Source organism: Taudactylus pleione, unplaced genomic scaffold (assembly GCF_031769625.1).
Source record: "Taudactylus pleione unplaced genomic scaffold, aTauple2 ptg000069l, whole genome shotgun sequence".
Taxonomy (NCBI): domain Eukaryota; kingdom Metazoa; phylum Chordata; class Amphibia; order Anura; family Myobatrachidae; genus Taudactylus; species Taudactylus pleione.
In genome coordinates, this window is record NW_028284471.1 from 5,651,074 (window position 1) to 5,676,094 (window position 25,021).

Sequence of the window (25,021 nt, forward strand, 5' to 3'; positions counted from 1 at the left end):
CACTGAAAAAAGGAGGAAAATGACAGACACTGAACTGAACAGGTATGGTAAAAAAAAGCCATATAGTAAATGAGAGCTACTGTATAGGTCACACAGGTGTAAAATGAATAGATCAATTAAATAAGTTAGGAAAATGTAAATCACATCACTTAAGTGAGCAATAGCAACAGCTTAGGAAAACTCACCCCGAGCATGGTTAATTCTATGGAATCATTGAGTAACGTAATATGGTTTTTAACCCAATCAAGTGCGATCTTAAATTTAAATACGCAATACAAGTGTAAAAATTTCAGATGGAATCCATTTGGTAATAAATTCCATGGAGCAAGGAGAGTTTTTGGCTTCCTTGGATATAAAGGATGCATACCTCCATGTTGCTATTTTGGGAAGGTCATCAGAGTATCTTATGTGGGGAAGTATCATTTTTAATTCAGAGCATTTTCCTATCGTCTGGCCATGGCTCCCAGGATTTGTACAACAATGTTATTGACTCCAAGCCTGGCAACTCAGATTTCTGTCTGTCATCCCGAACTTGTCACTTTCTGTTCTGGAACCTCAACAAGGGACGTCCTTTCAGCAGAATTGTTGACATTCCTGCTGGTGTTGCTGTTATTCCAGGGTGATCTTCAGTACTTTCATGATTATCTGGGTACACCTGATATGTCTGAATGACGTCGTTCACAGACCTACTGTATCAGGTTGGCCCTGTAGCACAGCTAATGCCAATATATCATGCAGATACTGTATATCTGTGCATCTGCATGTGTATTGGGTAACCCTTTGACCTCCCGTACACTGGCTGCAGGGACCACTGACATTACAACTGGGTGGCCAAATTAAAATCCCTGTCCAGTTGTGATGTCTGGCTAGACATATCGAGCGGCTGATTGGTAAGTGTGTATCTTACCAAATCGGCCGCTTGATTGGTCGCTGGGTCGGTAAGTGTGTACCCAGCTTTAAAGGTGATCAGGCTTTAGCCTTTAAAACAATTGCTGATGATCACCCAGGGTCACCAAATATCAAACGTGTAGGCAGTTTAATTAACAATTCCTAATGATGTCCCGGGTCCCCTAATATCAACTAATCTGGTAGGCATAGTCTAAATAGTTCAACATTCCTAAAATGGGGTGTTGGTACTGCAAACCTTTAATGTTGGTGAGTAATGTTGGTGATGTATCTTTAACCCTCTTCACAGCGCTGTGGCCGCTCATTTCAGCGATGGAGTTCTGAGGTTAAGCTTTATGCATACCAGTGGGTATCCTAGGTGGACCGGAGTTAAGCAGTTGCTTGTGGTTTGTGATGCGGTCCCAGCTGACCGAGAGCAATTCAGCACTTCGTAGTTGTAGTTCGTTATCCCTGAAAAAGCCTGTTTAACGGGAAATGCACTGGAAGGATTACAAGTACCACTGAGTGGTGACCTCTGCACACTTGGGGCCTGATTCAGAGCCGCTCGTAAGCGGCCGCTCGTTCGCTCCGAGCGATGTTCGCACATCTGTGCATGCATATGGGTCGTAATGCGCATGCGCCAACCAGTCATTGCGGTCGGAAATCATGTGTTCGCAAAATAGCGAGTGTCTGCTAATTTGAGTGACAGGATGAGGCGTTTGTGGGTGGTAACAGGGGAAGGTGCTTGAAAACGGGGAGTGGAGATCCGAACGCAGGCGTGCCAAACGGTCAAAACGGGCGTTTTAAGGGTGTGCATAATTAACAAAGCAGCGTCATCGGCCACGTCACTTGGTTGTCTCTTAGCCTGAACTGTTCGCATGATTGCAGTAGGAAAATCCAACCACAAGCACTGCGAGCAGTTCACACGCCTTTCGATGTACTCGATTAATCTAATAAATAGCGGAGATGACGTATGATGCGAACGGCCAGGGGGCGTTTTTACAAAATAGCGAGCGCATATTTCGTTCGCTCGCTCGCTCAGACATAGATGCGTCAACAGACCGCAAAGAGCGAGCGCTCTATTTAAATATCCGGCCCCTTTTTCTGAACGAGCGAGCGCAAATAGCGTCCGGCTCTGAATCAGGCCCTTAGAACCACAAGCTGATTCAGCAGCAGAGGCAATGCCAATAATTTTGCAGATTTAGCGATTGCTTGCTATTGCGCTTATGTGAACGCCGTACTGCAGCACAGCATTTACAATGCTATTACGTTCGTATAGAGGAACCATTTGCAAAGTAAGTGACATGTAGTAATTGCTTGGGAGTGGTAACGGTTGCACCATTGAAACTTGCATCAGCTCCATGCTAGGTGCACTTTCTCCGTCTGTGTATGGCCTTCTGTGTGAGTGGTTTAATGTCTGTGCATGCAACCACTTTCAGTGACACAATAAACAATGCACTGCGGTGCTTTTCTTAAGATATTTTGTCCTCGCATGAATACCAAATGTTATATGCAATGAGTCAATCAATATTGGTACACAATGATGCAAAATGTGCGATCCTCACATGCTTTCTCGAAGTTCTATTATTGCATCAATTTGATTACACAATGTTATTACACAGTTACTTCTCTGAAATGTTTCTTTAAGTCAGTATTGGAAGTGTTATTGTCCAAAAAAGTTATATACTCTGCTGAATCCTGCAACGTAGTCCCAAAACTTTTGTGACATCATCCACAAATGCCAGTTCTTTTTGGTTTGAACAAATAAAAGTACCACAGTTCCCAGGCTTTCAATGATATTCTTATCAAAAGTCTGTAGTCTATATTGCACAAATGGGGTCCACCATAATCACTCCTCCTTCATGTCTCACACCTGTGCCACAGCACCTCATAAAAAGGATATGGACAATATCAGGCTCCAAAAGACACTATTTTGCATAGAGATAGATGATAACAGTGGTTACTGACGGTCTGTGTCCCTCTGTGCTGGTCTCCCCTTCAGTCTGTAATCTGCAGTGTGGGTGGAGGTGAGTGGCCCAAGATTATGTATGCAAATTAACCACTGTACACTATATTAGTGTTTCTAGTGGATTATATAAAAAAAATGTACAGATAGTGTATCCAGTATACAATAGAAATTAATACATAGGTTAAAATCAAAAATGAAAAAATTGTGAACACTTCCCAAGTATATAAAAAAATTACCTGGTATGATGGAGAATACATGTGCCCAACGTGTTTAGTCCCAGCGTGTAGTGTAGCCTGCAGTCCACGATCCAGTCACTTCCAAGTATCTCAGTACGCTCATGCACACTTGGTCTCAATGCATTCTGGGTTCAGCCATACTGAGCATGCTTGGCGCTATTTTTGTCGACCAAATGCCTCTATTACATAGAGTGGGCTTCTACTGTTAGTTTTGTGTTTCTATCACTAGTATTTCTGTTTTTGTCTCCTGCAAGGACTTTCACGGACACACTTGTGACACTCCCATATACGCCCATAAGATGGGTCCTCTCCGTAAGTGCGCTAAGATACCGCTCTGTCACTGGCCAGGAATACCACAACATTTTAAACACATTTCTGTGTCTCCCATGTGCCTCAGTCATGTTTAAAAATGGAGTGCATTACTGCCTCCATTATGTTTCTATAGGGAAGCATCTTCCTTCACTGTTTGGTTTTGAACAGCACCATCTTGTCCTGTTAGAGCGCACACAGACGTGTTCTACTCAGCTCCAGAGTATACAAGTATACATCCTGCAAAAGCATTCTGCTGACTTATATATGCACCGCTACCAACATACATTACCGGCTGGTGCTCTGTATGTTCCGCTCAAGCTCTGCTCCTTCTAGGATACTGCAGGTATGGAACTGTGAGTATGACTGTACATACTGCTACACAATAAACCACGCTCTTGGTTAAGTCCTGAGCTGTCTAGTATATCTGGTAAATTCGCTACTCTTCATACCACCACCAAATAGTTCACACATATCAACAAGTTATGGGCAGGCACACAAGTGCCAAGTACATAGACGCCATAGACACATGTCAGCACAAAGTATTAGCACAGTGTGACCAGCAGTGTTTCAGCACAGAGTATTTCAGCACAGTGTGTCAGTACAGAGGGTTACTATAGCTAATCAGTGAAGCTGATACCACATATCTGCATATCACCTGCAAATAGTACATACATATCACCTAGTCGCAACTCCAACTCTTTGTGCACGCTATCTGGGCGCATGCTCAAAGTATCATAGACGCATGACAGAAGGAAAATCGCTCTTCTGCGTCCAATATAGGCAGTGCGTGCGACTCAGAATCAGGCCCTGAATAAAGTCTGTATTGTGTATATGTTGTTAGTTATATTATGTAGTAGCTATATTTATACAGTATGTGTTTCCTGCTGATAATCTTTTTCTTTGGTTCCTCTTTTCCTCTCAGTTGTGTGCAGTGAGAGACCTAATGTCGTCTGTCAGACGTGAGGTATGTCTTTCTGCTCACATTCCCTCCACTTCTTGTGAACAATAACATTTCTCTATCCAGAGTTTATCATACAAAGCAACTGATAAGATAGGACTTGTTCATTTTGTATGTGTCTTTGTTCTTTAGGACCTTAGCAGACCGTCTCTGTCCCTACTAATGTCAAGTCTGTCTCTATCACGCTTTCTCTCTCAGCAGCGAGCTTTCAGTTTTGTTGCTCATGTTGTCTGTGTCCAAGCAATAGCTTTATCTTTATGTCCAGATCAGTTTCCTTTACTTATCACAGTCAGTCTACCCCTGTAATTTACAACAAGTCTGTCCTTATTCTGGTCCACAAACTGTTACTTTCGATCTTTTCCTCTCTCTATTACCGTCAGCTTGTCTCTATTGGGGGCCCATTTATCATTAAACATTTGCTGCTTTTCCCCAAATAACACACGTTGTGGGGGGATACCTGCATATATTTAGTATCCCTTCAATGTATTATGGAGGGAGTGCAGCAAATATCTCCGATATCTGCTTCTGTCCCCCCATTTCTGCCAGCAGCTGTATCACCCCCATAGCTTTCTAATGGGGATGTCATGCTGTCAGATTGAACAAGTTCAGGAATACACAGGATTACAGAACTGGTCCCCACAGTTGACGCCATCTGAAGATGGCATAATCCAATGTAGCCGATGTGCTACACATAGCAAAACTAGCTGGGAGAGGGTAGGAAGTCACACATGTGGGGTCCCCGGCACTTCACTCCTAGCACATCACAGGGACATGCCTCTTTGGGACAGTCGCTGTCCCTGCATGTGCTTTTGTTTTTTCATGCATCTAAGCGCTATGATCGCATCCTACAATGCGATCATGGGTGTTAATATTGCTAACAGATCACATTGCAAAAGCGATTACTAATGAATGGGCCCCTTAGTCACACTCAGGCTTCTTCTCTCCATCACAGTCAGTCTGTCCCTCCCCTCCAAATAACACTCAGACTGTCCCTGTCTCTGTTAATCTGTCCTTCTCTCAGTCACAGGGAGTCTTTCTCTCTGTCACTTACCCTCCAAGTTCTGCATTTTCTTTTACGGAACTACTGTATTTTTGTAACCCTATTTCATGTAAATGCAGCTCATGAAAAGAGAAGTTCTCACTCTATTCCCATAAATGTGTCACTTTTTCTCTGCATTGCTGACACTCTTTAATCTGATATATCACTAATTTTCCTAGTAATTGTATCCAGTCCGGACAGTACAAGGTTCTGCAGCAGCATCGGAGAGCAGCCTCTGAATGTTCTGTATAACAGCAACAGCAACTGTCACTATACAGAAGGCAATACCTGTTTGACACCAGGGATCTACAATCTTCTCTCTTTCTCTCTCTCTCTTTCCTCCCTCATTCTCTGTGCCCTCTCCTATGTGGTCACTCTTATCAAGATGGGCTGTATAAAGTCAAAATCAACTTCTAATGTGTCGGTCAAGGCTTTGGACCACCCTCTTCAAGCAGAAATTGGTCACTATGTCAAAGACCCCACTTCTACAATTGGAACAGTGAGTACAGAGTGTCATTTGTGGGGGGCTTAATTCTTGGGAAACAGTGTTTAACTACACTGTCACTGCTGGATACATGTTTGGAGTGGTTATGTACAGAGGATCTGCTGGATAATAGATATGCTAATGTGACATTGAGGGCAGGTTATAGGAAGGTATTATACTTGGCTTTATAACATACACGGTGCAATAGAAGGGTTTGTATTGAGTCACAGGAGACGTGAAATGGATATTTACCTGAAAAATCCCTTATTTTTGTTACAATATGAAACAAGAACATGACAGTGTATGAGAGGAGTGTACACAGAGCAAACAGACTGTGGAATGTAAACTGAAATTTTCAATGTGTTTCCGTGTTTGCCATGAGCTACAGATGGAAGAACTTTTTATTTATATTTCTGCACAGTGTACATACAATATGACGCAGGCAATGATTTGTATATATGTTTATATGATGTTTCATTTTACTTCTAAATGGCATGTCATATACATCTCCCATTTAATATGAGAGAGAGAGAAAGAGAGAGAGAGAGAGAGAGAGAGAGAGAGAGAGAGAGAGAGAGAGAGAATATTTAGTATTGCTCTGCACACAGAATTTGCATGACACAGTTTCACTGCCCAATCTGTTTTGATACCTGGAACACTAGGGACTATATTTACTAAAGTGCGGGTATTTAGGAGTAGAGTTGTCGCCCATAGAAACCAATCAGATTCTACTTATCATTTATCTAGCACCTTATAGAGCATCGATTTTCAACCGCTGTAAAGTGAGCGGTTCCCAAGTGTGCCACCAGGAGATGCCCCCCACAGCTTACCTGGATCTATCTACGTCCCTTCCCTGACTTTGTATAACTTTGTGCTGGGGCAGCGCTGAGCTCTTCCATGTGGCTCAGCCGCTGCCAGGGCTGTACCAATGGAGATACGGCGGCGTGACATCATAGGTCACGCACGCTGCATCGCTGTCCCGCCTGCACGGTACTTCACACTGCTGATGAGCAGTGAATGTGACAGGCTGCTGCAGGTCTGCACCAACCGAGGCTGAGGGACTGAAGGATCTGCCCAATAACGCTACCGAGGGACAGGGAGTTCCAGGTATGGGGTCTATAAGTATTATGTTGCTGTCTGTGGGAGCCAGTGTAAATGTGTTTTTTATGTGGGAGCAATGTCTATTATTTTGCTTTCTGGATAGTTTTTTTCTTTCATTTGTGGGCCAGTGTGTTTTATTTTGCTTTCTTGAGGTACCAGTGTAAATGTGTTTTTATGTGGGGACCATGTGTATTATTTTGCCTTCTGTGGGGGGCCAGTGTATTTGTTTTTTTAAATGGGGACCAATGTGTTTTATTTTTGTTTTATGTGGAAGCCAATGTGCTTTTTTGGTTTCCGTGGAGGCCAATATATTTGTTTTTGTTTTCCCCCGTGGGGACCATTGTGCGTGTTTTTCTTCATGGGGGACAGATGGTGTGCCGCGAGTTCAAAAAGGTTGAAAATCACTGTTATAGAGGATAATAGCACAAATCTGATTGGTTGCTATGGGCAACAACTCCACTTCTAAAAACCTGCACTTTAGTAAATATACCCTTAGGTGGTAAACTGGATATGCACAAGACTAGATTTCCTTCAAGTCTCACAATGGCCGCTTGTGAAAGTCTCTTGCAAAGGAACCTTGCATAATTTTGTTACTAAGAGATAAAAACAAAAGGAACACCTAATTACGAGACAAAGTAGGTTGGCATTTGTATGTTCTTCCCATGTTTGCGTTGCTTTTCACTGGGTGCTCCAGTTTTCTTCCACAATTCAAAAATACACTGATAGGTTAAATATCTTCTAGCAGATTGGACCCTAATTAGACTGTCAGCTCCAGAGTAGCAAAGAATCAGAATTCTCTGGAAAACATGGAGTCATATGGCGGCCCTATAGATTAAACAATAATAGCTCCTAAAGACTGGCATCCAGAGGAAGTGTTCAGTATATTGGCTGATATGGGGCAAAGCATCACTGTTTGATTTGGTTCTAGTAGGATGAAAACCAGGATATTAACATTTGCCTTACAATCCATGTTGTTATACAAAGATCAAAAGAGAATGGCCATGGCACTGTGGACTTACACTACATGGCCAAAAGTATGTGGACACCCATTGCTAATATGTGCATGAAATCAAGCATACAGCCATAGAATCAAAATAATCAAACATTATCAGTACAATGGGTTGAGCCAAAGAGCTCAGTCACATGCCACCTTTCCAGCAAGTGAGATGGCCAAGCTTCTGCCCTGCTAGAGCTGCTCCAGTCGCCTGTAAGTGCAGTTATTGTGAAACTGAAAAGTTTCAGAGAAACAACCGCTTAACCATGTAGCAGTAGGTTATACAGGCTCACACAACATCATCTGTCCACAGTTACTTCACTCAGAGAGGAGGAGTAATGGTCTGTGGCTGTTTTTCAGGGTTTGGCCTGAGCCCATTAGTTTTAGTGATGGGAATCCCTCCCACTAGGGCAGGGGTGGAGAACCTTATATCTGCCGAGGGCCATTTTGATATATATAACATTATTTGAGGGCCCGGTGCAGGCCACGCCCCTTCCATGTGACGTCACATGGGAGCGGGGCCACAATAGCATGTGATTACAGCAATGCTCCGGGGAGTTGTAAGGGCAGCGGTGTGACCATCTGAAGCGTCCTAAGGACGCTCCAGGTGGCACTGCCGCATAGATTCTGACTGCACGGTGCCATTCTAGGCATCCTGCTGCCCAGATGAGGATAGCAGAAAAAAGCTCAGAGGGCCAGACCAAATGATTCCGAAGGCCTTATACGGCCCCTGGGCCTGAGGTTCCCCATCCCTGCACTAGGGCATACAGTGACATTATTTGGACAGTTGGAGGAAGGCCTTTTCCTGTTTCAGCATGACAGTGCCCCAATGAATAAAACAGGATGCGTCAATGGTTTGCTGTTAAAGTATTCCACGGGTCTGCCCAGATTCCTGACCTCCATTAAATTCTTTTGGGATGAAGTGGAACGTAAACTGTGAACCAGACCTTATCGGCCAACATCAGTACCTCACTAGGGCCATATTCATCATCATTTAATGTCTACAAAAGTATGTGAAAATGTTAATATGCTAATGCCACAGGAGGCGTCTAAGGACAGAAAGATGTCATCTCAGATCCGAGTGCTGCATCTGAAGATGCAGCATCAGATGACCATCGAGACCATTGGTCGCGACATCGGCCATCTGAGTGAGCCTAAGGCTACTCAGAATGGCTGTAGCGACACGCCCCTGTTATCAGGAACGCTGTCCATCGACGCCCATTCCCCGACCCCAAACCACAGCAGCATGTCATACATGCTGCGGCTTAAGGATACTGCGACTATAGACGCAGAAAGAGACCTGCACATTGCAGATCCTGTGCATGCGCAGATCTCCAGCAATCTGAGTTCTACGCAAACCATTAGGTTTGCGTACAACTCTGATTCAGGCCCATGGTTTGCGCTTTAGAAGCAAGGGATTATTTTTTAAACGACAAAATTACTGGATCACACTGATTTTATACTTGTGTAAATGCTTACTTTCTGGGCTTTTGGAATTGCCGCTGTAGATGGATGCACCTACATGTATGTGAATAGTCTTGAAAATGTGCAGGGTGAAAATAATAAAAACATGACAAAATTCAACTTACTTAGACTTTTACCATATGTGCTCTGGTTTGTAAAACAAGAAATGTGTTAGTAAATGTGTCATTTTACATGAGCACATTTTTAGTAATCCTGTACTGCAAAATACAATCCTGTCATTTTACAGATGTTAACCTTGTGTGCCTAATTTTAATATAGTATTAAATGCACTCTTCTAACTAGCTTCTCCAAGCAGACCAAGCACACTTTTGTACCCCTACAGATGCCAGCATCTTGGCCAACCAGCCATAGGTTTAAGATGGCTCAAGATAAATTCTCTGCACCAAGTACCCCAACGGCTTAATTTGCTCTTTTATAACTATTGATACTATATTTTGAAAGAAAAATATCCATTTATTTTTAAATCACTTATGTGATTCTGCCATTATTTACTCCCTTGTCAGCTAATTTCACAGTCTTACTATACCCAGAGAGAAAAATACCTTTACGTGCCTGTGAGGATAACAGGTTCCTCCAGTCGCAGTAGTTCCTGTCTTGTCACTTACATAGTTCTGGATGGGAGAAGATCATCACAAAATTCTCTTTCTTTTAAAGTAAAATGTTTGTAGCAATGAATTAGCTCCCACCGCATGTAACAACCCCAGTGAAACAATTAATTTAACCCTTTCATTTCTCTTATAAATAAGGTAGCTTTGAAGTCTATAAAGCTCTTCTTATATGTACAGATGCACACAACTAAGCCATGTAGAAGATCAGATTTAACAAGTGATTTATACAAAGGCAAAATGTTCTTTGCCAGCCGCATATTTGTGTCATGTTTTATTAATTTCGGAATGTTACTAGCTCTTGCAGCAGCTGCCTGACCCCGGGTCCTGCTACGCAGGCTATGGTAGTCACTTTCCATCCCTGCTTCCCTAATTATATCTCATTTGTATAGGGGGTACAATTATTACCATGGCTAAATACCTGTAAAGGGATACATTTAATGCTAACGATGGAATCTCGACACTTATCGGAATACCAGCGCCAGCATTCCGACTGCCGGAATCCCGAAGGTGGGGGGAAGGTTAGGGTTAGAGGTTAGGCACTAGGGGGAGAGTTATAGTTAGGCACTAAGGGGGGAGGGTTAGGTTTAGGCATTGGGGAGGGAGGGTTAGGTTTAGGCACTAGGGAGAGTGGTTAGGTTTAGTACTGATTCCATTCTGTAAGAGTTCATAAAGGAAAGAATCTATGAAAGTAGCTTCTTCAGCTTGGGTGTAGGTTTCATCTTGTTTAGTTATTAATGTGTTCTAATTCTAAGTAGTATTGTACAAAAAGTATCACAGCACAACATTCTTCCTCTTTTGTATACTCTGATCAAAATAACAAAATGTAAGATTTCTATTTCTTTATTGCATACAATTTATTCCCCTTGTTCATCTTTTAAGGGCATATGAATATGAATTATTAAATGCACCCAGCCCCCCAAAATGAATATTCCTTATCACTCATACAGTGGTAATAAGGACCATTTTTTCAGTGGAATGTACCAATTTCAGTTGCCGGTACATGAGTACTGATCTTGGCATGCAAGGTCCAAAAAGCTATGGATCTTGCTAATTACCATCCCCATAGGACTACTGTAGCGAGGCCTTATGGACAGAAAACAGGGGATCTCTTGTGCTTTCTATAATATTGCCTTCAAGAGACACTTCATTCTGCCCTTAAACATGTGGAAACAGTAGTATATTTTAATGGCAGAATTGTTTGATAAATAGGTCCCTTAGTGTCCCAATGCTACTGTATCAACTTCTAGTTTGTTACTATTTTTATACGTTGGAAAACTTTTTGTGGTTAGACTTGCTTTTTTCAGCAATATTTGTTTTCACACTCTGACAGTGCTTGCCTTATATGTACTTAGATATTTGGTTTATTCTTACTTTATATTTATGTAATAATTACTCCATACTCTATATTTACCAAACTTAAATGCTATATACGTTCTCTTTATCACCTTTACTATTTTTTTATTTAGCTATATTGGTCTCTTTTTAGTTCTAGAACTTGTGATGCAATATAGCATGTGTCTACAATATCACTGTGCAACAAATAAATACTTTTAATTTGTTTCCTTTCTAAAAATAGTCATACATTACTAATTTGAGGTCAAGAAAAACTATTATGACTTCAGAATGTATTTAATTATTCTAGTTTTTAAGCTTCACTAATTGCTCTATATGTACTTCAGTAATATAGTCATAGTGATAGTCATAATGAAAAGCAGTTTTAAAATAATCAGATATTTTCTTGATACAACATAAATAACAGTTATTTAAATTCAATCAGTTGCAAATATGAACACAAAACGAAACAGCTTACAGCAACCGAAATACTATCTCACATAGGGGCCTTTTTATGAGAGCTCTTTCTCTTTCCTTGTCGCTTGTATTCCTTTTCTGGAGCATCTTTTGTCACAGTCCAACAGTAGTCAGTAAGCACAGCAGCGTTCCACCTACCCTGATATCTTCCTTCTATTGCTGAAATGCGTTGGTGGAATCACTCACCGTGCTCGTCACTCACTGCAGCGCAGTTGTCAGGAAATAAGCCAGATGACAGTCGAGAAAGTGGATTTTGAGAGACATGTTGCAGCCTAATTGATGGTACTTTTCTAGAAGGTTATTCACAATCTCAACATAGTTTCCAGCGGAATGGGTATGTTTGACCGCCGGATGTCAGCCCTTTGGTTCAAATTCCGATGCCGGCAGCCCGATGCACAAGATCCCGACAGCGGAGGTAAGTTAAGTATTTCTAACCCTCTCCTCCCCAACTCTAACCCTCCTTCAGAAGTGCCTAACCCTAGCCTCCCCCTTAGTGTCTAACCCTAGCCTCCCTCATAAGTGCCTAAACCTAAGCCCCCCTCCCCGTACCTAAACCTAACCCTCTCTGGGTTAAGTTTAGGGTAAGTGACTAACCCTAACCCCCCCACTAGGGCCTAAACCTAACACCCCTTCCCCTAGCCTAACCCTGACCCTCCCCGGGGTGGTGCCTAACCCTAAGTCCTCCCAGGGTGCCCTAAACCTAACCCCCCATCCCCGACTACATACATACTTACCCCCGGCGTTGGACGATCGGTGCAGTGTCCTGTCGGGGTCCCGGCGTAGGGATTAACATAGGTGTCGGCATTTCGACATCTATATTAGATCCCTTGCCAGGATTATGCTGTCGGTATTTAGACCGGCGGGCATGCGTCCGCCGGTCTCATAACTTCATGCCTTTCCAGCTCAGTAATAAAAAATAGTGGTAGCTCAGATCAACTTAATAGTCTTTCAATGGTGCCTTTACAAGGGAGGGGTTTACGCTAGACTAGAAAAAAATGTTCCCCCCCAGCACACTGCAAAAGTCCACCAATGAGATTTGAATACTACATGATAATAGAAATTCAGAGATCTTTGTTACATATATTTGCAAAGATATATTTAAGCTCCGGTCAAGGTGTCCCTAACGTTACATGAAAAATAGTGGCTGCTCAGATCAACTTAATAGTCTTTCACAGGTGCTTGGAAAGAGTTTCCAGCTCTTTTGTTACCCAAAAAGCCATGCACAACACCATTAAAGGCTTTCCATGCCGCTTTCCAATTAACCTGGAGGACTCAGTCAAACAAAGATTCCTTCTTTAACTTTAGCATTATTCTGGAGTCTTCTCAGGTACTTGCTACCTTCTCCATCTTGGCTCATCCCATTTACAATGTCCTTCATAAGTTCAAGTTTCATGTGGGGGCAAAAGAATTTTGCTTAAATCAACCAAAGGACTGTGATGAACATTTTCTCCATGGCCTACAATGACTACATGACCTACAATGACTCAGCATTCCTATATTCTGGTTTGCCAACCTATTTATTACCTAGACACCATAATTTCCTAGTATTTAACAAAATACCCCTACATCAACATAAATGGGCTATTTCTCGGAACCGAGAGCGAACTGAGAGTTTGAAATGTTATATTCGTTCCTTGCATGCTGAAATCAGTTAGAAGTAACTATTTTCATGTAGGAAACATTTTCATTGTTGCGCAGTGTAATAATTAGTTATCTGTGAAAGTATCCAGTCAATCAACTATAATGCCAGTCTGAGCTGTCCATAAATGACCTTTCTCAAATGTAGTAAATAAGATGTTATTAAATTAAATGTTACCATGTCATGATTGCTGTTTCCTAAGTACTTATTTACCTGTACATTAAATATAATAGCTGTTTTGTAAGTCCAATATCATCTATACCCCATCTTCAGTTTTTCTACCACTTGGTTGCTTTTTTATAGATGCTAAAATTCTGCTTTTCAGTATCCTAATTTATGCATAGGTATTTAAAATCATGCTGCTGAATATATCTGTAGTTATTATTTCATTATATGGTGTAAATTTACTAAATTGAGAGTTTTTAGAAGTGAGTTTTAGAAGAGATGTTGCCCATAGCAATCAATCAGATTCTACTTAACATTTAACTAGCACCTTCTAGAAGATAATAGATAGAATCTGATTGGTTGCTATGGGAAACATCTCTTCTAAAACTCACTTCTAAAAACTGTCACTTTAGTAAATTTACCCCTATGTATTGACATATAATTCCATTCAGTACTGTTAGTCGCTTTGTTGCCATGTCTACCTATAAGGACTCTTCATTGTCACATTCCTTAGTGTTATCGTCCCACAAGATTTGTTTAAACAACATCTGGCAAACAGACATCCCCCTTCCCTTTTCATTCTTTCCTAAGAATGGTATAGTCCATGACCCAGTCAAAAGTCTGCTCCTTGTAAAGGCCGCTGTGTTGGCCGAAACACTTTGGAACACCACACTCAAATCAACTATATCCCTCTGAAGGAATACTAACACCACGCCTGCACACGGGATACGGCCGCTGGTCTCAATCCTGACATGCTCTCACTTCACTCTGGCAGTGGCTTCCCATTGGGAGTGCTTTATGCTAATCACATACAGGACCGGCAGTTCCAGGGTGAAGAATCTTATCCTCATGGGACTGTAAGTCCGGGCTGCGATTAATAGAGAGAGTGCTGCTAATTGAAAGCCATTCCTCTGCCTTACTGTCAGCCATACCAGGTGTCTAGGGAATTGCACCCGATACAGTCCCTAGAAGCCAATGTTTGTGCGCATTTCTCTGAGTCCCCTCTCGTCGAAGAGGATAGTCAAAGAAGTCAAAGAAGACAAAAAGATAACAAATCTCATTGAAGTTGTATGCCGCAAAAGGTTAAATGGAGGAGTTGGGGGGGCCCATTTCTAGGCAAAGAGAAAGTGCCTGACGTGTTTCATCTAGTCTCAGACTTCATCAAGGGAATAAAGTCTGAGAGACCAAATGAAACGCGTCGGGTATTTTCTCTTTCCCTTTAAATGGGCCTCAACTGACTAAGATAAGCTTAACCATTAACCATTTAACCTTTTTTGGCATACAACTGTTATGAGAATTTTTTTTTCTATTTATCTCTATGTCTTTTTTTTATTTCTGATTATTTTACTAAATCTTGAATCATTTTAAATATACACATATGGCACTTTATTTATAAGAATACTGGTGCACTTTAGTTTTGTGGTGCACTTTACATTATATATACTTTTATTCATACATGTGTTCAGGATACTTTAATAACTTTATACACAAAGAAGAAATACAGGTGCACAACTCCAAATTAACTGATTATATATAATAAATACATTTTGCAGTAAATACAATAGAGGTATTTGGCATAATCTTGGCCAAGCTTATGGGTCTGCCCACCATATCCGGGTAACCTCTTGTCGGGCAGGTCCCTAACATACTAAGGCTCAAATCCAGAGCACAGGACAACCCCAAACTGGCCCAGCCAATCCACCCCAAAGCACCGCTCTAATAAGAAAAGTGAAGTGTTAAGAGCAGCCGCTGGCCGCATATAAAGCATAAAAATAAAAAAGTGAACTACATATATAAAGGAAACAGACAGTGAAGTATTAAAATGTGTTAAAGGAAATTGTGTTATACTGCGGTGCCCTGAAGCAGATCAGCAAAGCAATCTAGGGGGACCCACACCCCAAAAATGAACCAAAGCTGCACTACACAGTCTAAATATTAGCAGGACTTACCTATTGTTGTGCCTCTGACTGGTGTGCATATTACATTGCCAGACTTCATGCTGTAACCAATGTAGTAGAAGTGCTAGTCTGAGTGGGAAGTGGCTCAGGCTTCCCAGGTGTGCAAATCAATGCACTCATTAGTTTACAAGTGCAGTCTGAGATCTAGTAGCGCCCCTCCAGTGCCCCCATGAAGTGGTCCCCCTATGCAGTGCCCCCTGTAGCGGTCCCCCCTATGCAGTGCACCCTGTAGCGGCCCCCCTATGCAGTGCTTTCTGTAGCTGCCCCCCCTATGCAGTGCCCCTTACACACACACTCAAAAAAAAATCACAACTTACCTGACCGCCGCAGTCCGAATCCCAGCTCTTCTCCTGCACTATGGGAGAGGTGCATTATATGGGGGCACTACTACAGGGGCATTATATGGGGGGACTACTACAGGGGCATTATATGGGTGCACTACTACAGGGGCATAACTATGGGGGAACTACTACAGGGGCAGTATATGGGGGCACTACTACAGGGGCATAACTATGGGGGCACTACTACAGGGGCATTATATGGGGGCACTACTATATGATTTCCTTCCTTTCAAATCAAGGGGGTAACTTCGGCATATCTAAATATATTTTGGGGTAAAAGGTAAAAAAGTTCCCTGACCCCTGCAGTAGTGGTCCCCCCCTATGCAGTGCCGCTTATATAATGCCCCCAGTAGTGGTCCCCCTATACAGTGCCCTTTATATAGTGCCCCTGGACCCATTAGTGGTCCCCCCCTATGCAGTGCCCTTTATATAGTGCCCCCAGTAGTAGTCCCCCCATGCATTACCCCCAGTAGTAGTCCCCCCTATGCATTGCCCCCGGCAGTAGTCCCCCCCTCCAGCCGGCTCCCTCCGTTGTGCAGCAGCCAATGAGAGACTGTCTGACTCTCATCGGCTGCTGCCTGAAACAAACACACAGCTGCCACCGGCACTGTGTAGTGTGGCAGCGCTTACTGCGGTCTACACTACACTATCGGCGGGGACACTAGCGGCGGGTGCAGACAGCGCACCACTGCTAGTGGGGGCCCCTCCGTGTGTGGGGGCCCAGGGACGACCGCCCCTGTCGCCCCCCCTTAATCCGGCCCTGATATAGAGAGTGAGAGGGTGAAGGAAAGAGAGAGAAATTGTGCATAATAAATCTATTAATTTCCAGTGTACAGTCTGTGTATCTTACCTCCTCTTCATCCAATGCCTATCACTAAAATATTCTGAAAATACAATGTGAGAGTTTATTCTTTAGATTTTAGAAGGTTAAATAGCTTTATTTACAAATAAATTTATGTTAATTAATTTACGGAAATTAAGTGGAAGTATATTGTGGAAGTCACTCTATGGGACAAATGTCTAAAAAGCTCAGCTTAGCAACTTGGCACCAATATCACCGCAAGGATTTAGGAAGTTATTGCTTAGCTGAGTTCCATTTAGATAAGCTTGTTGCTTAATTGCAAGAACACTCTGCATGTAAACGGAAGCTCTGTTACTTCTTCTTTCTCTGTCATATTTCCTAATGAATAAGCATAATATGTATGTAGACATTTTTATAGCATGGGAGATGCAATCACAAAGCTGGCTGAGTTCAGACCATATTAGTCATTTGGCGACAAACATGGCCTACCGGACTACACTTTTGGCGCTGTGGCCAAGCAATCGAATTTAATGTCGCATCGGGGTCACTGAGCAATACTGCCTGTAGTATTTCTGTATATGTTGCCAGGCTTGTTCTCAAGCGCTGTATTCCTTTGATAGTATAACAGATATAAAAATATTATTCATAAAACATAAAAGTTTTCCTGTAGACCAGGCATTACCTGTAGTTGTAACAAATACTCATGCTACCACCAACATTTCAGTCCCAGATTGGGACAATTGCAAAAAAAGATCTGGGGGTAAATTTACTAAACGTTGGATCTTGCATTTTTAATGGATTCCCGACAGGTTTGCAATCCGCTGATTTACTAAAGACAAATATAACGGCAATCCAAAGAAAATTCTGAATTAAGAACACAATAGAAAATAAGGTCAGTATCAATGTTTTTTTAGCTATAAGAATAGAAACCCTGGATTTACTGCACAAGCGCCAACATTCTCGGATATCAAGGGTCCGCTGGAAACACAGTGTGTAGTCCACCTGCCATAATGGCAACCATCCCACGTCTGGCCAGCCCAGGGCTGAAATCCTTAGAGAAGTGAGAACCACACAAAAGATGGGGTCTCCCATCCCCAAGGACAACCATAAAGCCCAGGGGTGGGATGCAGCAAAGGGAGAAATGCGGTCAAACCTCGAAAATGCGAGTTTGACCGCATTTCTCATATGCCCCAAGCCCTGGAATGCGATGTGTTGGGTAACACAATCTTCAGCTGGCGTTACCCTATATAAGGCTATGGGCTACTATCGGGAGAGTGCTGTGAAAGGGATCCAATGTGATCCCTCCCAGCACCCCCCGTGGAACGCAGGTCCTTCTGCCCATGCGCAGAATGACACCAGAGGGGTTCCCGGGTCTTAGACCTGGAAGTCCCTTATTCGCAAAGGACAGCTCTTGCCGGTAGAGCTGTCCTTTGCGGTGTTCTTCATGCATACCGGCGTTACTAACGCTGGTATAAATGCGAAGGGTGGCGGGATGCGTCACATTCCGAATGCAATACGTCATGCATCCCTCCCCAGGGCTCCTCTCTGCATCCCCAGTGCTTTGAGTGAAGAGGTAAAGTGTAATTAAAGTTTAATGAATATTGTTCTGACAGGTGTACTACAGGTCCCAGCAAGCCTGCCCAAGCATGATGGCACCTGTGGAACCACAAGTGCCAGCATGCCCAGAAATCACGGGTCTGTTGACACCTGTACTCCACCTGTATAAAAAAGACAGTACACACAACAACTATTATAGTATGTTATAGAGATGTGTGCGGAACCCAGTATTTTGGCTTTGGTATTGGCAACACCACCCACAAATGTTATGGTTTTGGTTTTTACAAAACCACCCTCAAGTGTTTTACTTCGGATTCAGTTTTGTTTTTGGATTTCTTTAAAGTTGATAAACACAATTAAAATAATGTAATTTAGACTTGTTTGCATGTAATCCAAAACCCAAGATTCGTTTTTTAAATCTGAGTTCCGAACTTACAGCAGACCCAAAGGTGATCCAAGCCGGGACTTGATTTGTATCGGAATCCCAAAGTTCGGGTGTGTTCAGTTTTCCGGAAAACATCTCAAGTATTTTATTAAATAAGACATCCCGAAACAATCCTCATTTACCCATTTCTTACTTACAAAACAAAGGGGTTCACGTCTACTTCAGTCCATGTAGAACACCTCATTATTGTCAACCCCCCCCCCCAAAAAAAAAAAAACCTGCTACTACTTTTCCAGTAATGTCGTCACAAATGAGAGGTCACTCGGGGACACTCTCCATGGGAATGAATGGAGCAGCACTGATTGTCAGAGCATGGGAATTGCCCCTCGGTTTCAAGTTCACAGCAAAACTGACACTTAGTGAATTTACCCTCTGTTTTTTTACTGTTTAACTGCTTTGAGAACATTGATTGAGTAATGTATACATATTTATAGTGCTAATTAACGCAGATCTAATTGTTTAGTTTATAACTCTAATTGCTGGTCCTGCTATTTATTATTACTACGACTATGGTTGCTGTTGTTGTTCTTGATGGGAGTGGACAGTGGCAAAACAAGGCACATGTAAAACAGGTACATACAGGGCAGTTATGAGAGAGTTTACAATCTGGTGGGAACAGATTGTATAACAGATTGAAGAAATAAAAAAAGATTGGGAGCAATAGGGCGCTAATCAGAATTGATGTAAATATAGATCGGCAATTAGTGTCTAATATGTCCAGAGTCCCGCTGCTTCCAATGAGGGGCTGAACCTCATACAGATATAAAGAACCAGAATAAAAAGGTGGAAGCGCAGGGTCAGTGGGCATATGATAGATGATATTAAATAATTAGAAAAATAGAAAATTGAAAGTTGATTAATTGTATATCAGAAATGGCAATAACTTACATGTATGTAGCAATTCAGAGATGGAATAGGTAATGGTCAAAAAACACATTTAATTAGATAATACCAAAAGATAAATGCACGAATCTGCAGGGGGGTGGGTTGGTGGGCCCCTACAAGCTTCGGGCCCTTGGGCAACTGCCCAACAAGCCCAATGGAAGAGATGGCCCTGATTATTAGCCCCCAACCATCTCAGCTTTAAATAAATAGTCCCATCATATTACCTTAAATTAATAGACACTAACATTACCCCTTATTAAACTAAATAGTCCTGTTATCAAATTGCCCCACGTGACCCCAGGGACGTAACTAGAAGAGGATGAGCGGTGCCACTGCTCAGGGCACCAGAGAAACCCATTGCACCAGCATTTGGCTTGCAGGATGCCAGGGACAACACCATACAGCCTAGAGAGCCACCCAGAGTGCTGAGATCTTTCCCAGGCCCAGCAATCATAAGAGGGTGGAATTTCCTTCTGCTACGGTCCTGCATGACCCTATCAATAATGTTTTGGACTGTTAAGTGACTAGACCTCACCATTAAAGTAATATTTTATGCATCCAAGCCACAGTCTTCGCAATACACAAACTCCCCCCAGCACTACTACCACTCATTTATATTTCTCTTGGCCTCCCTTTGTGGCTTCTCTCCACAAAGTATCCCTGTACCCCAGCCACTACTCACCCACAACAGCAACAAAGTGTGTGGAGTTTTAATTGAACAAATTAAATCTTATTTATACTGGCATTACAGATAATGCAGTATATGGGCACCACATAGCAGTATAAATTTACATGTAGTATAATTGGTCAAAACACACCTTAATCACTTTTGACAGGGCCTGGTCAAATCACTAACAGGAGAGATAGCTTGGGTGGTGGTCCCTCACTTTTACGGTAATATTGTAATACCAATGCCCAATATTTAGTTGTTTCACCTTTCCTAATATTAAGATGCTGCACGCTGTCATTTTGTGTGCAGACAGCAGCAGGGGTAAATTAAGATTACTCTTGTTCCTGTCTAAAAGCTAAGAATGGACAATGAGTGACCCCCTCGCCTACTTCATGCATGCTAAGATGAGAATCAGAATACATGTCACTATAATGACATTACTAAGTGCACTAACATTTGTAGGTAGCTTGTATCTATTCTCAGGACCCAATTGTTTCCATAAGTTTCTATGTTTACCTATTTTAAGCAGTACAAGACACAGTGTAAATACCTCTTTCCCAGTTCTCTCCACTCCAACACTTGATATCTCCATTATCACCAGCACTAGAACTTCCAGCCCACTATAATATTCCCAATACTCCACATCCTCTAGCAGACTCATTTCACCACCGATCTCAGGGCCTGATTCAGCAAGGAATGCACGGATGCGGACGCACGCAATCGGCTGCTGCGAGAATATGATAAAGAATGCATACGCACGGCAAACGTAGCAGAATAAGCAGATGCCCAACACTACTGTACATAATGCCACCCACTTCCCTTTACTTGCACCCTCCCTGGCAAGACAGAAGTAACATCGGTAACATCGAGAATCATCGGACCCATATGCATAATAGTGGTTGACCTGACCCCCCCGCAGACATAGCGAGACTTTCTGTGTGCAACTAGACCTCAGGCTGCGTCTGCCGCCGCAAGAGCTTAATTATGCATGCCCCTGAAATGCCGTCCAAACGCACAGACACGCCTGCGTTTGCCCGACCACCCCACTCACCACCCACAAATGGCACTTCCTGTCAATCACTGTGCTCTGGGTTTGCGCAGCCTCTGTAAATGCAGTTCCCCGCAAAAGCTAGTTTGCGTACAGTGATGCATATGCATGGGCAATGCGAAATAATCGACCGATTGCATACGTCTGCGTCCGTGCGTTCCTTGCTGAATCAGGCCTTCAGCCCACTGTAATAACACTTTCGCTCCCCTCCCCCTATCCCTCTATAAAGTCCCCCCCCTCTCATTTCCCAGCCGATTGCAATGTTTCCATTCCTCCCAGCTCACAGCAATATCCACACTTATCCATACCTTTCCTGTCCACTGTAATATAAACAGCCCTCCACTGTTTCCATCCCAATTTAAAATTCCCACCTTTCCCATTCCAAAAAATATACACACCTCACTCAGCCCACTAATATCCAAATCCATTACAGTGCACTATAAAAAAAAACCCTCATGCTAGCCTACTGTTATTTTCTAACCATTCCTTCTCTTCGAAGATACCTGTAATGGCCCCATCCCTCACGTGCTCCCATCAAAAAAGTAATATCCCCATCCCTCACGTTCTCCCATCTCAATGTAATATCCCCATCCCTCATGTTCTCCCATCCCAATGTAACATCCCCATCCCTCATGTTCTCCCATCCCAATGTAATATCCCCATCCCTCACGTTCTCCCATCTCAATGTAATATCCCCATCCCTCATGTTCTCCCATCCCAATGTAATATCCTCATCCCTCATGTTCTCCCACCCAAAGTAATATCCCCATCCCTCACGTTCTCCCATCCCAATGTAATATCCCCATCCCTCACATTCTCCCATTCCAATGTAATATCCCCATCCCTCACATTCTCCCATCTCAATGTAATATCCCCATCCCTCACATTCTCCCATCCCAATGTAACATCCCCATCTCTCACGTTTTTCCATCCCAATGTAATATCCCCATCCCTCACATTCTCCCATCCCAATGTAATATCCCCATCCCTCACGTTCTCCCATCCCAGTGTAATATCCCCATCCCTCACATTCTCCCATCCCAATGTAATATCCCCATCCCTCATGTTCTCCCATCCCAATGTAATATCCTCATCCCTCACGTTCTCCCATCCCAAAGTAATATCCCCATCCCTCACATTCTCCCATCCCAATGTAATATCCCCATCCCTCACAGTCTCCCATCCCAATGTAATATCCCCATCCCTCACATTCTCCCATCTCAATGTAATATCCCCATCCCTCACATTCTCCCATCCCAATGTAACATCCCCATCTCTCACGTTTTTCCATCCCAATGTAATATCCCCATCCCTCACGTTCTCCCATCCCAATGAAATATCCCCATTCCTCACATTCTCCCATCCCAATGTAATATCCCCATCCCTCACGTTCTCCCATCCCAATGAAATATCCCCATTCCTCACATTCTCCCATCCCAATGTAATATCCCCATCCCTCACGTTCTCCCATCCCAATGTAATATCCCCATCCCTCATGTTCTCCCATCCCAAAGTAATATCCCCATCCCTCACGTTCTCCCATCTCCATGTAATATCCCCATCCCTCACGTTCTCCCATCCCAATGTAATATTCCCATCCCTCATGTTCTCCCATCCCAATGTAATATCCCCATCCCTCACATTCTCCCATCCCAATGTAATATCCCCATCCCTCACGTTCTCTCCCATCCCAATGTAATATCCCAATCCCTCATGTTCTCCCATCCCAATGTAGTATCCCCATCCCTCATGTTCTCCCATCCCAATGTAATATCCCCATCCCTCATGTTCTCCCATCCCAATGTAATATCCCCATCCCTCATGTTCTCCCATCCCAATGTAATAACCCCATCCCTCATGTACTCCCATCCCAATGTAATATCCCCATCCCTCACATTCTCCCATCCCAATGTAATATTCCCATCCCTCACGTTCTCCCATCCCAGTGTAATATCCCCATCCCTCACATTCTCCCATCCCAATGTAATATCCCCATCCCTCACGTTCTCCCATCCCAGTGTAATATCCCCATCCCTCACGTTCTCCCATCCCACTGTAATATCCCCATCCCTCACATTCTCCCATCCCAATGTAATATCCCCATCCCTCACGTTCTCCCATCCCAATGTAATATCCCCATCCCTCACGTTCTCCCATCCCAATGTAATATCCCCATCCCTCATGTTCTCCCATCCCAATGTAATATCCCCATCCCTCACGTTCTCCCATCTCAATGTAATATCCCCATCCCTCACGTTCTCCCATCCCAATGTAATATCCCCAACCCTCACAGCATTTTTTTTTTAAAGTTGCTGGGAAAACATACGCAACTTATATTTACGTTCAGGTCTGCATAGTGCTCAGCATAGTACTCGGTGCTGTACTTTAATAGGATTGAGGGCCTGATTCAGAGCCAGATGCTATTTGCGAATGGTCGTTCAGAAAAAGGGGCCGGCTATTTAACTTGAGCGCCCGCTCTTTGCGGTCTGTTGATGCCTCTATGTCTGAGCGAGCGAACGAAACATGCGCTCGCTATTTTGTAAAGACGCCCCCTGGCCGTTCGCATAATACGTCATCTCCGCTATTTATTAGATTAATCAAGTACATCGAAAGGCGTCTGAACTGCTCGCAGTGCTTGTGGTAGGTTTTACTTCCCGCAATCACTGCGAGCAGTTCAGGCTAAAAGACAACCAAGTGACGTGGTCAATGACGCTGCTTTGTTAATTATGCACACCCATTAAACGCCCATTTTGACCGTTTGGCACGCCTGCGTTCGGATCTCCACACCCCGTTTTCAAGCACCTTCCTCTGTTACCAACCACAAACACCTCATTCTGTCACTCAAATTAGCAGGCCCTCGCTGTTTTGCGAGCGCCCGATTTCCGACCGCAATGACTGGTTGGCGCATGCGCATTACGACCAATACGCATGCGCAGATGTGCGAACATCGCTCGGAGAAAACGAGTGGCCGCATACAAGCGGCTCTGAATCAGGCCCTGAGGCCACAATAGCTACTGAGGGCCTGATTCAGAGCCGGCTCTGAATCAGGCCCTGAGTTCCTAACAAATTACTTACGACAGGAAACAGAAGGTAAGGTTGAACCTGTCCAAACAAGTATACACTCTAATAAATATAACATACTTGATATATAAGGTAGTGGAATAACAATTGTAGATGTTGGTAAGGATCAGGGGCAAATGCAGGATTTACGGTAAACACAAACACACAGCTATTTTTCTGGAGAAATCGTGGAGGGGTGGAACTATAGAATAACAATTATATCTATTGTAACACGGGGTGTAGAAATGAGCATTCAGACAGGAAGGTATTCGGTAAAGCAGTGTCTTTTAATGGTAGCAGACACTGCACTTTAGCATACATGAGCATAGGCCTGGACACACACAGGCACATAACAGATAATAAATGAATAAACACAAATGTTCCCAGCACTCCTGGTGCTTAGTAGTCAGCAGTATCTTGCAGCCACAATCGGCCATGCTCTTCCAGCATAGCCCTTTTCCTGGCATACAACACTTAATCCTACTACATGGCCGCTAGACAGCATCAGGGCAAAGAGCAACAGGTGTATGAGAGTTTTAAACCCTTCCTGTACTGATGACTTCCTGCTGGC

The 25,021-nt window shown here is 43.2% G+C and overlaps 1 protein-coding gene across 1 annotated transcript in view; it reads left to right on the plus strand.

The window, feature by feature from the left end:
• Positions 1-4,311: 4,311 nt before the first annotated feature.
• The window catches only part of HCK (HCK proto-oncogene, Src family tyrosine kinase), a 50,436-nt gene continuing 29,726 nt past the window's right edge, over positions 4,312-25,021 (plus strand). The window contains exons 1-2 of the mRNA XM_088467160.1: positions 4,312-4,366; positions 5,579-5,898. Of these exons, the coding sequence (XP_088323286.1) occupies positions 5,785-5,898 (114 nt within the window). The 5' untranslated portion in view covers positions 4,312-4,366; positions 5,579-5,784. The remainder of the gene's footprint in view (positions 4,367-5,578; positions 5,899-25,021) is intronic.